Below are 14228 nucleotides of genomic sequence, written 5' to 3' on the forward strand. Positions count from 1 at the left end.
GCCAGGCTTCAGCAATACGTGAACCATGAACTTCCAGATGTTCAAGCTGGTTTTAGAATAGGCAGAGGAACCAGAGATCAAATTGCCAACATCCACTGGATCATCGAAAAAGCAAGCAAGTTCCAGAAAAACATCTATTTCTGCTTTATTGACTATGCCAAAGCCTTTGACTGTGTGGATCACAATCAACTGTGGAAAATTCTGCAAGAGATGGGAATACCAGACCATCTGACCTGCCTCTTGAGAAACCTATATGCAGGTCAGGAAGCAACAGTTAGAACTGGACATGGAACAACAGACTGGTTCCAAATAGGAAAAAGAGTATGTCAAGACTGTATATTGTCACCCTGCTTATTTAACTTATATGCAGAGTACATCATGAGAAACTCTGGGCTGGATGAAGCACAAGCTGGAATCAAGACTGCCGGGAGAAATATCAATAACCTTAGATATGCAGATGACACCACCCTTAGGGCAGAAAGTGAAGAGGAACTAATAAGCCTCTTGATGAAAATGAAAGAGGAGAGTGAAAAAGTTGGCTTAAACTCAACGTTCAGAAAAAGATCATGGCATCTGGTCCCATCACTTCATGGGAAATAGATGTGGAAACAGTGTCAGACTTTATTTTGGGGGGCTCCAAAATCACTGCAGATGGTGATTGCAGCCATGAAACTAAAAGACGCTTACTCCTTGGAAGGAAAGTTATGACCAACCTGGATAGCATATTCAAAAGCAGAGACATTACTTTGCCAACAAAGGTCCGTCTAGTCAAGGATATGGTTTTTCCAGTAGTCATGTATGGATGCGAGAGTTAGACTGTGAAGAAAGCTGAGCACCAAAGAATTGATGCTTTTGAACTGTGGTGTTGGAGAAAACTCTTGAGAGTCCCTTGGACTGCAAGGAGATCCAATCAGTCCATTCTGAAGGAGATCAGTCCTGGGTGTTTATTGGAAGAACTGATGCTAAAGCTGAAACTCCAGTACTTTGGCCACCTCATGCGAAGAGTTGACTCATTGGAAAAGACTCTGATGCTGGGAGGGATTGGGGGCAGGAGGAGAAGGGGACAACAGAGTGTGAGATGGCTGAATGGCATCACGGACTCGATGGACGTGAGTTTGAGTGAACTCCAGGCGTTGGTGATGCACAGGGAGGCCTGGCGTGCTGCAATTTATGGGGTCGCAAAGAGTCGGACACGACTGAGCAACTGAACTGAACTAAACTACTGTTTATGAGAAACTCCAAATTCAGCCATAGTGGTGGAGATACACCATGCATATTCATTCATTCACTTATGGCCATTCTGTGTGGTTTGTAGGATCTTAGTTCCCTAACCAGGGATCAAACCCAGGCCCCCTGCAGTAGAAACAAGAGTCTTAACCACTGGACCACCACGGAACTCCTCATTTACTTTTTTTTTTTTAAGTGTGTTAATTCACATATATATATATCTCAGGTAAAGTAGACTTTAGAGCAAAGGAAATTACTGGAGACAAAGACAGACATTACATTAGGAACAGAAAGATAACACACATGAGTATGTCCACATCAAACAACAGATCCTCACGATTCTGAAGCTGACAGGTGAAATAGACAAATCCAGTTACAGCTGAACACCGGGACAGCCCCCTCAGCACATGACAGAAGTACTAGGCTGAACATCAGCAGGAGTTAGAAGATGCGAACACCACAATCAGCCGACATGGTCTAACTGACATAAACAGAACATTTGCCCGAACTACAGAATATACTCTTATTTTTTTTTAAAGAACTTTGCAATATTCACCAAGACAGACCCCACTCTGAACCATAAAACAAACCTCGACAAGGACTGGAATCATACAGTGTATGTTCCTTGACCGTAACAAAGTCAAATTGGAAATCAACAACAGAAAGACAATACAAAAAATCTCTAAACACTTGAGAGTTAAAAACTCCATGTTTCTCAATAAGCCAGGAGCCAAAGAGGAAGTAAGTGTCAAAGGAAATTGTAAAAACAGAGGTAACTAAATAAAAAGAAAAAGAATACAGCAAAGTATGTGGAAAGCAGGAAAGGCAGCTCTGACAGGGAAATTTGCAGCACTGAAATGCGTACATCAGACTTTTAATAATCGAAGTTGCTACCTCAAAAAGACTAGAAAAAGTCAACCCAAAAGAAGGAGAAAATGATAAAGGTGGCAGCAGGGAATTCCCTGGGAGGGGTTAAGACTTCAGGCTTCCACTGCAGGGGGCATAGATTCAATCCCTGGTCAAGGAACTAATATGTCACCTATCTCAGCCATAACTAACAAACTAAATATATACTTTTTTTTTTTTAAGATGAGAGCAGAAGTTAAAGAAATAGAAAACAAGAAACCAACATTCTAAGCAAGGAAACAAAAAGCAGGTTATTTTCTTTTTTAACAATCATGTCACCGCACCAGGGCTGATGCCTGGACCTTGCCCCCATCAGCCTCCCCCGATCTTCCTGCTGCCCCCTGCAGTCAAGTCCCAGCTCGGTTGCCTGAGTGATGATTCTAATTACAGGTGGCATCTGCGCTCTTCTGTAGTGGCTCAGATAGTAAAGAGTTCGCCTGCAATGAAGGAGACCTGGGTTCGATGGCTGGGTTGGGAAGAGCCCCTGGACAAGGGAATGGCAAGCCGCTCCAGTATTTCTGCCTGCAGAATTTCACGGACAGAAGAGCCTGGCGGGTTATGGTCCATGGGGTCGCAGAGTCGGACACAACTGAGCGACTGACACTTAACACTTACTCCGTGCTCTCAGGCTCCAGGAGCTGCCAGCAGCAGAGAGCGCACAGCACTCTGCACCCCTCCCAGCCATGGCCTAAGCGCTTCCTCCTCCCTCTCTCCCCGCTAGCCCACTGGCCTCCTCAAGAGGCCAGAAAGACACTAAGAATGGTCCTGCCCCAGGGCCTCTGCACTCGCTGTGCCTGTGCTCAAGACAGTTGCCTCCACTCATGTCTTGTATACAACATGTACAGTGGAGTATTATTCAACCACCAAGAAAGGTTCACCGTGCAACATGTATGGACCTTGAGAAAAAGCCAGACACAGAAAGACACATAGTGTATGATTCCACTTATGTGAGGTCCCTAGGAGTCAGATTCACAGATACTGAAAGTCGGTGGTGGGGGCCAGTGGTAGGGGAGCGGCTGGGGCGTTCAGTGTTTCAAGGGGACAGAGTTTCAGTTTGGGAAGATGAGAAAGTTCTGGAGATGGATGTTGGTGGGGGTGGGGATGGTTGCCCCAACAATATGAATATGCTTAATGCCACTGAACTATGCGCTTTAAGGTGGTTAAGGTGTTAAGTACTTCCCTGGTGGTCCAGTGGTTAAGAATCCACCTGTCAATGTAGGGGACGTGGGTTTGATCCCTGGTTGGGAAAGATCCCACATGCTGCGGGACAGCTAAGTCTGTGCGGCACAACTCCCAGGAGCGCGCACACTCTAGAGCCTGTGCTCCGCAACAAGAGGGGCCACTGCAATGAGAAGCCAACGCAACACCACGCCCCCTACCCCCCACCACTCGCTGCAACCAGAGAAAGCCCACACACAGCAACAGAGACCCAGTGAGGCCAAATAAGTCAAGAAAGATATTAAAATGGTAAAGATGTTAAGCTTTCTACACATACACAGAGAAGCCTGGTAGGCAGGGTTCAGCAAATATGTTCTGCAAAGGGCCTGGCAGTAAATATTTTCAGCTTTGTGGGCAGCCACCCAGCTCTCTTCTGGGCGCCCTCCTAACATGGAGCAGCCACAGTGAAGCAGTGAACAGATGGGCATGGCTCAGTGCCAATAAAACTTTATTTGCCTGTCAGAGCTAGGGGCCAGCTCTGGCCTGTGGCCAACAGCCTGTTGACCCCTGATGTGAAGGGCACCCTGGGTAGGAGTGTGTGGTTCTGGCTATGTTCTTGCCTGTCTGTGCACACACGTGACCCGGGAAGGTGCGGGGACCAGCCATGTCTCCAGACAGGAGAACTGCATGACCAGGGAACAGGAGAAGGGAGAATATTAAGTGTGGCCTTCAGTACTTTCTGGACTTGGCCACATTTTTTCACCTGTTTGCCAAATTCAAAATGACAAGTATACAAGAACAAGGAAGCCTGAAATCTCTGCCAGGGCCCTAGAGACAGTTCCTCTATGCAGGTTGGGCATAGAGGGCCCGGGGAGAAGGTGGAGGCCGGGTAGACTCACCCGATCCTGACGTTGGCATGCAGCTCCCGCGCTGTCCTGGTCTCGCGTTTCCGCAGGATCTCGGCGTCATACCAGAAGCCGCGGTCCTTGGGGAGGTCTGGGTTGTAGTTGACCATGACCACCTGGCCCACCTGCAGGTCCTCCCACTTGATGGTGTGTCGGGCCCGAGCCCGGACGTTCTGTGAGGTCATCTGGACCACTCCGTTCTCTGGGTAGCTGCAGGGGAGAGCCCTCAGCTCAGACCTCAGGCACCAGCAGGCCTCACTCCATCACCGGCAGAGAGAGAAGCCAGGCGGAGAGGGCCACCCAGTGTGCGGGTTTGAGTTACGCTCGTCACAGCAATCCAGAAAGGCCCCTCCCAGAGAGCTCATCTGTTGGTGTTAATAACACACAGGCACAGTGACACGTTCCAATGTGTCACAGCAGCCACCAGCCTTTGCAGCACCAGGGACTGGTTTCGTGGAAGACAGTTTTTTCATGGACCAGGAAGGCATGGGTGGTTTGAGGATGATTCAAGGATGATTCAAGTGCATTACATTTACTGTGCACTTTATTTCCACCCTTATTAAAGCAGCTCCACCTCAGCTCATGAGGCATTAGAGCCAGAGGGAGGAAAAAAAAAGCTACATTGGGATCCTAACCCCTGGCACCCTGACAAGTGGTGCTTATTGGCACCTAATCTGGAAATAGGGGCTTCCAAGATGGTGACATCAGCAGTAAAGACCCTGCCTGCCAATGCAGGAGACATAAGAGATGGGGGTTCGATTCCTGGATCAGGAAGATCCCCAGGAGAAGGAACTGGCAACCCACTCCAGTATTCTTGCCTGGAGAATCCCATGGACAGAGGAGCCTGGTGGGCTGCAGTCCACGGGGTCGTAGAGAGTCAGACACGACTGAAGTGGCTTAGCATGCCACGCACCCTGCTCATTTAGGGACACTGCTCAACCTGGAAATAGGAGTGTTGCAGACAGGAGAAGTTAAGATCAGGTCCTGATAGAGAAGAATCGTCCTAAACCTCGTGACTGATGGATGAGAGGCAGACAGAGGAGAGCAATGCAGCAAGAGGAGGCAGAGGCAGGAGGGGGGAACACAGCCACGAGCCAGGACAGCCAGTCCCGCTGGAAGAGGCACAAAGGACTCTCCCCTCCAGGTTCCAGGAGGGTCTCAGCCTTGTCACCACCTTGGTTTTGGACTTATAGCCTCTAGGACCATGAGACGATACACTATTCCAGCAACAGCAGCAATACTTCGTAGAGCAGCCATAGGAAACCAAGACAGAAGGAAATGAGGGGACGGAAAACCTTTTTCCATACATGTGTGTTGATGGTGACTTTTGTAGAGGGATAGACATTATATTAAAAAAAAAAAAGATAGGAAGTCATTGTTTTGGATATACAGGAATTCCAAGTGGCCCCAATACAGGCATAAGACAATTGGGGGAGCCTGGTAGGCTGCAGTCCATGGGGTCGCTGAGGGTTGGACACAACTGAGCCACTTCACTCTCTGTTTTCACTTTCATGCATTGGAGAAGGAAATGGCAACCCACTCCAGTGTTCTTGCCTGGAGAATCCCAGGGACGGGGGAGCCTGGTGGGCTGCCGTCTATGGGGTCACACAGAGTCGGACACGACTGAAGCGACTTAGCAGCAGCAGCAGCAGCAGCAGCATATTCTAAGTAACACAACATTGTAAAGCAACAAAACACCAATAAAAATTAACAAAAGATAAATAAGTAAAAAATTTTTTAAAAACCTAACACTGTAAAGCAACTATACTCTAGTAAAAGCTATTTTAAAATAAATTAAATTTAAAAAAAAAAAATAAAAGCATATCCTATTAGCAACAAAGTTTAGCCTCAGCCTAGAGCGGGGATGATCCCAACTTTACTGTGATGAGCTGGTTAGCCTGGTGTTCATTATTTTTGCTAATAAAGCGCCAAGAACAAGGGTTGTCCAAGGGGTGCTAGTGGTAAGGAACCTGCCTGCCAATGCAAGAGACATAAGAGACATGGGTTCGACCCCTGGGTGGGGAAAATCCCCTGGAGAAAGAAATGGTAACCCACTCTAGTACTTTTGTCTGGGGAAATCCCATGGACAGAGGAGGCTGGAGAGCTGCAGTCCACAGGGTTGCAAAGGGCTGGACACGACTGAAGCAACTTAGCATGCACAACAAGGGTTGCCAAGGACTAGACAGTCAATACTTACAGCTTTGTGAGCTGCAAGGTGTCTGCTGTGAACACTCAACTCGGCTATTACCACAAGAGCAGTCACAGACAAGATGTAAACAATCGGAGCTGGGGTGTTTCAATAAAGCTTTATCGTCAAAAACAGGATGTGGGCCAGGTCTGGCCTGAGGGTGGAAGCTTGTGAACCCTGACCAAGAGGATGGGAATCTGGCACCTTCTGCCTTTCACTCATCCAATTACTCCAATAATTTTTAGAGCTAAGCTTAGAATGTGCCAGAACCTGGTGTGGGCAGTAAGAGACTCTGCAGGGAAACAGATGAAGCCCTAGCACCCTCATACAACATGAGCTCCCTATAGGCAGGGAGGCTTGCCCTCTGTTACAAACTGCATCCCCCACATACATATTCTGAAGCCCTAATATCCACTGTGACTGTATCTGCAGACAGGGCCCTTAGAAGTTGTTATTGTTTAGTCACTAAGTCGTGTCCAATTCTTTGTGACCCCCATGGACTGTAGCCCGCCAGGCTCCTCTGTCCACAGGATTCTTCAGGCAAGAATATTGGAGTGGGTTGCCATTCCCTTCTCCAGGGGATCTTCCCAACCCAGGGATCAAACCCAGGTCTCTGCACTGTAGGCAGATTCTTTACCAGCTGAGCTACCAGGGAAGCCCAGGCTGTAATCAGTTAAAGGAGCTCATAAGGACAGGGCTCTAATCTAATAGGACTGGTGTCCTTATTAGAGAAGACACCAGAGCTCTCTCTCTCTCTCCCCAAACTCAAAAAAAAGGCCACGTGAGGATACAGTGAGATGGCTGTGTCCAAGCCAGGAGGAGAGCCCTCACCAGGAGCTGACCCTGCCAGCACGCTGAGCTCGGACTTGCAGCCTCCAGGACCATGAGAAGATACACGCCTGATGCTAGTCGCCCAGCCTGCGGCATGTGGTTATGGCTGCCAAGCCAACTCAGAGCCCCTCTGTGTTCACAGACGGGAACTCCCCAGGCCCATCACAGGGCTTGCCACATGCTAAGTGTTCCATAAACACTCTGAATTCCTACGACGGAGGGAGGGGACATCACCACCCAAGCAACTCCAAACACCAGGTCTTCGGAGCCGCTACTGTCCCGGGGCCCACCCCGAGAACACTCACTCATCGTATTTCACGTGATAGATAATGTCGTCCTCTGGCTCTGAGCTGGAGCTGCTGGGCTGGTCGTGAGCCTGAGCCTTCCTTGTCACCCTGATGACCTTGGCCTCGAACCACGCGCCCATATTTGTGTCCCTCGCATCCACGTACTCGCCGACCTGCCGGGGAAGGAAGCTCTCATTTGGCCTTGGGGAAATCTGAGAAGGGTCATGGTCTTAAGGGGAGGAGGGCAGCGGATCAGAACTTAACACGGCCCCTGCAAGGACCACAGGGAAGATACTCGCAGGTCCAGTTACAGGGTTCTGCTTTAGGGGTGGAGAAGGAACCCCTGAGCACTGATGTTTCCACCAAGGGACTGTGAGGACATAGGGCAGGATGAGGGGGCTGTCCAGCCACGGGGATCAGGGGCTGCATGGGGACAGCGATGCATGAGCCCCACCTTGTAGAGGCCCAGCTCCGTCTCGTCACACTCGTCCTCGTCTGCCTTCCCTTCTGGCTCGTTGGCGGCCTCGCCGCTGTTGGAGGACTTGTCCGACTCGCTCTGGGCCAGGCCGCAGCCGGAGTCTGTGTCCGAGAGCTCAGAGTCCCTCTCCTTGCTGCCACCGCTACTGCTGGGAACAGGGACGGGCAGCACAAGGCTCTGCCGGACCAGGAGCTGGATGGTGTCGTTCAGGCGGACGTCGTAGTCAAACAGCGTGTGGCCGTCCTCCATCTGCAGGGATGCAGGCCAAGGTCACCAGGCGAGGGAGCTCACTGGGGGGTTGGGAGGGTGATGGACCACACCCGCCCTGGCTGAGGCCTGCCAGCTCCCAGGGACAAGGTCACCTGAAGCCCTCCCCAATGAGGACGCCGGCTGCTACACGGGGGGTGTCCCCAGAAGCGTGTGGCCTAACCCCGCTGGGCCATGGCCACACATCAGGTATCGGGGGCGGTTTCAATACTTTATGTCGTTTGGAACTTTTGTTACAGTCAACAAGCACTGCCTGTACCCCTGGCTCTCAGGGAGAGTGACCTGCCCCCGGGACGATGCTGCAGGGACACTTCTGGTTGTCTTGACAAGGTGGGGGTGCTGGGAATGCCCAGGACGGCCCCCAGAGAGAACACCTTTCTGTTATTTCCACCCACGCTAGGCACTCACTGACGGGGAGGCTAGGAGCCAGCAGGGCTCTATGATCCATTGGCACCGGGCGACTCACCAGGTACGTGAAGGGGTTTGGCTTCAGAGCACATCCCTAGGGCACGAAAGTCTTTGCTGGGAGTTACCTTTCCGTGAGCAACTGCCCCAGAGCACCCCACCAACACCCAACAAGGACCCTCAGCCCTCGGGATCCAGAACACCCTGAAGCAGGCTCTGCTGATCTCTGATTGCTCTGGAGGGGTGGAGCAGGGGGCTATCATGGACACCACAGGAGCAGCTCCCTGCCCCCCACCCTCTGGATGCTGGGAGCAGCCCAGCTGTGACAACCACAGAGGGCATCCAACATCACCCAGCGTCCTCTGGTTCAGAAGCAGTGCCCTCAAGAAAGGAAGGACAGGACCTCCCTGGTGGCTCATGGTAAAGAATCCACCTGCCAACGCAGGGTTCGGTCCCTGGGAAGATCCCATGTGCCTCAGAGCAACTAAGCCCGTGCGCCACAACTACTGAGCCTTCGTTCCTAGAGCCCTGCTCCTCAAAAGAAGCCACAGCAACGAAGCCAGAGCTCCGCAGCTAGAGAATAGCTGCCGCTCGCCCCAACTAGAGAAAAGGCCGTGTAGCAATGAAGACCCAGCACAGCCAAGACAACTAAATTTTTTAAAAAAGAAACAAAAGGAAGAACATGCAAAAGTCAACTTTCCCTCCTTCCCAATTTTTAACCGGAAGCTGCTGGCTCAAAGGGCCGATTGCCATTAATATGCAAACAGCACCTGGGGGTCACGGGGAGGGCACGTTCCAGGTAGTGGTTGTTAATCCTTATTCATCACAAACCTGGGAACAGGATGGCTGAGAATCCCTCTCCCCAAGAAAGGCACGTGTGAACACACTTGCTGCAGAGGCCACCGGGGGCCCCCTGAAGCCCACCCTGCACAGCCGGGCCCATGCTGCCTGCTCACCCAAAGCCCAGCAAGAGCCTCTGATAAGCCTTGCCCTGCCTGGCTGCCACGGCAGGTCAGAGAGTGAGACAGCGCCAGCCCTCCTACACGGGGTGACGGCAGGAGAGGGGACACACACGCGTTGTCACAGCCCAGGGTCCACAGACTGACGGGCAGACCAACAACACACTGAGGTCATCCTCACGCTGGGATGTTACTGATCCCTAAAAAGGAGAGAAGGGACATCCCTGGCAGGCCAGTGGTTAAGACTCTGCATTTTCACTGCAGGGGGCACAGGTTCAATTCCTGGTCGGTGAACTAAGATCCCCAAGCCACATGGCAAGGCCAAAATGAAAAAGTCAACATAGGTTTCTCAGTTATACCAAATGCGCTATCTGGCAGGAGACAGGTGGTGGGGTGGGGGCACAGAGAGTATGAGAAATCTCTGTCCCTTCCTCTTAAATCTGTGAACCTAAAACTGCTCTAAAAACTAAAGTTTATCAGTTTTTTTTTAAAAAATGGTGGAGAAATGTGTGTCCCCAGCATCATTATGACAAGGAAACCAGCAGAACGTCATTAAAATGTCATTAAAAAGGATGATGAGGAGAGGCAGGCACCTGGTGCCCAGCACCTGCACAGTTAGGCAGACCCCCCTCACCACTGCGGACAGTAAACACCCCGACCCTGATCATCCTCTCTGTGGGGAGGTGGAGCAGAATTCCTGCTGCCCCAACTTGATGTCAGGAACCCCCCTAGTTGTGACAACTGATGTCTCCAGACACTGCTCAGAGCCCCAACAGGGCCAAACAGCCCCTAGGGAGAACCACTGAGCTAGACACAGGTAGCCTGGTGCTTACCATGCTCAGGGAAGCATCATTTGCCAGCCAAGCAGCGGCTCATTCCTGGAGACACAGGACACAGCTGCACATGACAGCTAAATGCAGGAGAGTAGAGGCGCTTCCCACACACATCAGGGGAAGCAAGGGTGGTTTCAGAGGACGAGAACTAATAAACGGAAACGCCAGAACGGGGGAGAGGCAGTGGGACCAGTAGGGGGCATGTGGTCGGACTTCTGTCTTACAAGGAGCACCAGGATGGAGGCCCAGCGGCAGCCAGGGTGGCAGAGCTGGGGGCGGGAGCAGAAAGGCAGCTGGGAGTGCACAGGGCAAGCGGGCTGGAGGGAAGATCAGGACCTGGCTGAGGGCTGCAGCTAAAGGCGGCAGGAGGAATACTGATGGGGCCATCCGTGATGGGTCAGGAAGCTAGATGGACGGGAGGGGCCCACACACACAGACCCAGACCCAGACCCAGACAGACAGACAGACACACACACACACACACACACACACCCCACCCCACCCCCCTGGTACAAGAGTGCAGCAGGCAGAGGTGCAGTCAGGCGGGCTGGGCACCGGGGAGGCCGCACGCTGGGCCACGCTAGCCTGGGGCTCCACCTCCAGGATGGAATGCAGACTGGTCTGACAGCTTCAGAGGACCACTTCTGGAAGGTTCCAGACAGGCCCCGCAGTGGGCAGGAAGGTGCTTGCACAACCACTTGCTATGATGAAAGGGTGTGTGTCGGATGCCCCCCTCCCCAACCCTGCTAGCCTCAAGTTGTACACAGCAGGGGGTGGGGCTGGACCCAGTGAGGATATGGACACGCCAAGCCCGGGGTTTCTTCAAAGATCCTAAAACTCCAACTGAGGCTAACAGCGTTGATAAAAGCTATACAAGGGACTTCCCTGCCTGTCCTGTGGTTAAGACGCCAAGCTTCCAACGCAGAGAGCATGGGTTCAGCTCCTGGTGGAGAAACTAAGATCCCATATGCCACGAGGCAATAACTGAAAAAAAAGGCAAAATTAACACACAGTTTAAATCCCTGGTGGCTCAGATGGTAAAGACTCTGCCTGCAATGCAGGAGACTCAGGTTTAATCCCTGGGTTAGGAAAATCCCCTGAAAGAAATGGCCACCAACTCCAATTATTTTTTCCTGGAAAATTCCATGGACAGAGAAGTTTGGTGGGCTGCAGTTCATGGGATCGCAAAGAGCTGGACAGGACTGAACGACACTTCAACACAACGTTGTAACACCACTGATAATCAACTATACTGGAATAAAATAATTTTTTAGAAAATTCAAAAAATGAAAGCTATTCAAACTGAATGGCAAGCTGGATCTTAGGTTGCAGATTCTCATGTTAAAAATTAAACATGCAGTCAGAATCCTGTACAACCAGAATGGCAGGTGAAAATCCCTTAAGCTGCCTGGGGTGGTAGTGTAGTCGCTCAGTTGTGTCCAGCTGTGTACAACCCCATGGACTGCAGCCCGCCAGGCTCCTCTGTCCATGGGATTTCCAAGGCAAGAACAGCGGAATGGGTTGCTATTTCCTTCTCCCGGGGATCTTCCTGACCTAGGGATCAAACCCAAGTCTCCTGCATTGTAGGCAGGTTCTTTACCACTGAGCCACCAGGGATTAAACTGCTTGTAGTAAAACACAAGACACGTGGTCTGGGGCACATTCAGGTGTAAAGGCCAAGCTGCCGGCGGCATTTAGATCACATCCCTCTTTTAAACCAGAAGCTTCCTGGACTTGGGGAATTCTGGGCATGCACATGGCAGTAAATGAAATCAACACAGAGGCCATCTGACAACAGAGCTTCCTCCCAGAAGCCTAGATTCAGAGCTGCCCACTTTCTGTCCCCCTGGGGCACTGGGGGGACACTTTTGAGGTATGAGTGCTGCTCAGAGCACAGGAAATACATGACCCTGGGTCTGGCAGGGGGTGGTTCTCCTGGACTGGGGAGAGGTGGAGAGGTCATAAACCAGACCACGGCGTGTGAACCTCTGGTCAAGAGGGACCTCCAACAGGAAGAGGCCAGGAGCCTCTATAAAGACCCTTCCTGCAGCTGTAGTCCCTCCCAGCCCCCACAGTCCCATCTAAGACTCCAGGCCTCCCCAGCAACGTGGGGTTCAGGCCAGACAGACAGATGGACAGACAGAGATGGGGGAAGGAGGAAAAGGCATGATTCAGGCCATAGCAGAGGAACACGCTTCCCGCTATGCGGGGGAGAGGTGGGTGTACAGGCATGACCCAGACTGTCCACCAATCAGTCCTGACAAGTGAACTCTGCCCTATGACCACCCCCGCCGCCAGCCACAGCCCAGGTCATGCCCTGGAGTGGCATTTCCATTTCGGGGGTCTGTGAGGCCCAGGCTACCTACCCTGTCAAGACACTGTGATGTCACTGGCCAGCCTCACGACCTTGCAGGGGCATGGAGCCTGTGCAGTGTGGGCTGACGCCACCATTCCGATGCCTAAAGAAACATACATGTGTGTTTTCTCTTGCTCCGTGGGGTTGCAGAGTTGGACACGACTGAGCAACTGAATAACAACAAATTTTTCTCCAATTCCGAATTCTAACAGGACAAAAACTGATAGACATGATCCACGTCCACAATGCTCTCTGTGGTCCTCCATTGCTTTGAGGGGTGGAAGCGGTGCTGAGTCCAAACAGTGTGACACCCAGGCCCTGGAGGGACACCTGCAGCACCCACCGCGCCCTGGGTACTCAGTCCAGCACATCCCACAGCACAACCCGGATCTGCACCCCGGGAGGAAGCCTGCATGTAACTGCCACACCTCAGCCAGCGGGACAGTTCCCACTAACCGTTTGGTAAATAAAGTTCTACCAGGACTCAAATTAGGACATGCCCACTCCTTTGGGCTCTGGATCTATTCCTGGCTTCAATGGCAGAGGTGAGTGGACAGACTGCCCAGCCGCAAATGGTTTCCACTGGGTCCTTAACAGAGTTTGCTAAACCCCAACCTGAAGGGTGTGTCTCCAGCTGCGGGGAGGGTGTTAGAGGGAGAAGGAAGGAAGGGACCTTCCCTCCTGTAGCCAGAAGGACAGGTCTCAGCAAGGGGCTGTCCAATTTACCGCATGACTCTGTCCTTTGGGAAAAGGGGCAGACCTTCAGAGAAGGCCCAGCAGGGCAGGGCCATCTGGCGGGGCACTGCGACAAGAGTGACCCTCAGAAGGCCACTCCCAGGATGCCATTTCACCTGATCCTTCAGACAGCCCTCCTATAGTAAATCACCGATTAAATAATTAGTTCTCGTCTCAGCTGGGAGCAACTTTGCCCCCAGGGGGTAATTGGCAATGTCTGGGGACCCTGTGGACTTTATGACTCGGGGGGGATAAGGGGGTGCTCCTGGCTTCAAGTGAGCGGGACCGAGATGCTGCTCCACTCCGCATACTGCTGGGGGATGAATCCCCCATGGAGGACGATCAGGCCCTGACGTCAGCAGTGCCCAAGGGGAGGTCCTGCACTAAATGATTTATCGCCCCTTTACTGTGAACCAGGAGGGAAGCTCAGCCCCCACCGCGCATCCGTGACCTCACTGAATCCCACCAAGTACATGTTGTGAGCCCACAGTTAGCCGCATCTGACTGCACAGCACAGACTGTCCCCGGCCAGAAAAACTGGTGAGGCACTTGGGACAATTAGGCCCAAGCATTGCGCCTGAGCACCATTAGCAGCACCATCAATGACAGCTATTGTGATTTTTCTGGGCAGCCAAAAAAAAAGACAAAGAAAGAAGCACCAGACGCCTCTCACCCTTGCCCAGGCTGGGCCAG

General features: G+C 51.9%; 1 protein-coding gene across 2 annotated transcripts in view; it reads right to left on the reverse strand.

Moving 5' to 3' along the window:
- Positions 1 to 14228, reverse strand: part of UHRF1 (ubiquitin like with PHD and ring finger domains 1) — a 35558-nt gene that overhangs the window by 17206 nt on the left and 4124 nt on the right. For both annotated transcript variants that reach the window (XM_027969835.2, XM_027969834.3), the window contains exons 3-5: positions 7957 to 8229; positions 7521 to 7675; positions 4191 to 4406 (exon numbers count right to left, since the gene is read on the reverse strand). In XM_027969835.2, coding sequence (XP_027825636.1) covers positions 4191 to 4406; positions 7521 to 7675; positions 7957 to 8229 — 644 coding nt within the window. The remainder of the gene's footprint in view (positions 1 to 4190; positions 4407 to 7520; positions 7676 to 7956; positions 8230 to 14228) is intronic.

Source organism: Ovis aries, chromosome 5 (genome assembly GCF_016772045.2).
Source record: "Ovis aries strain OAR_USU_Benz2616 breed Rambouillet chromosome 5, ARS-UI_Ramb_v3.0, whole genome shotgun sequence".
In the NCBI taxonomy this organism is placed as follows: Eukaryota; Metazoa; Chordata; class Mammalia; order Artiodactyla; family Bovidae; genus Ovis; species Ovis aries.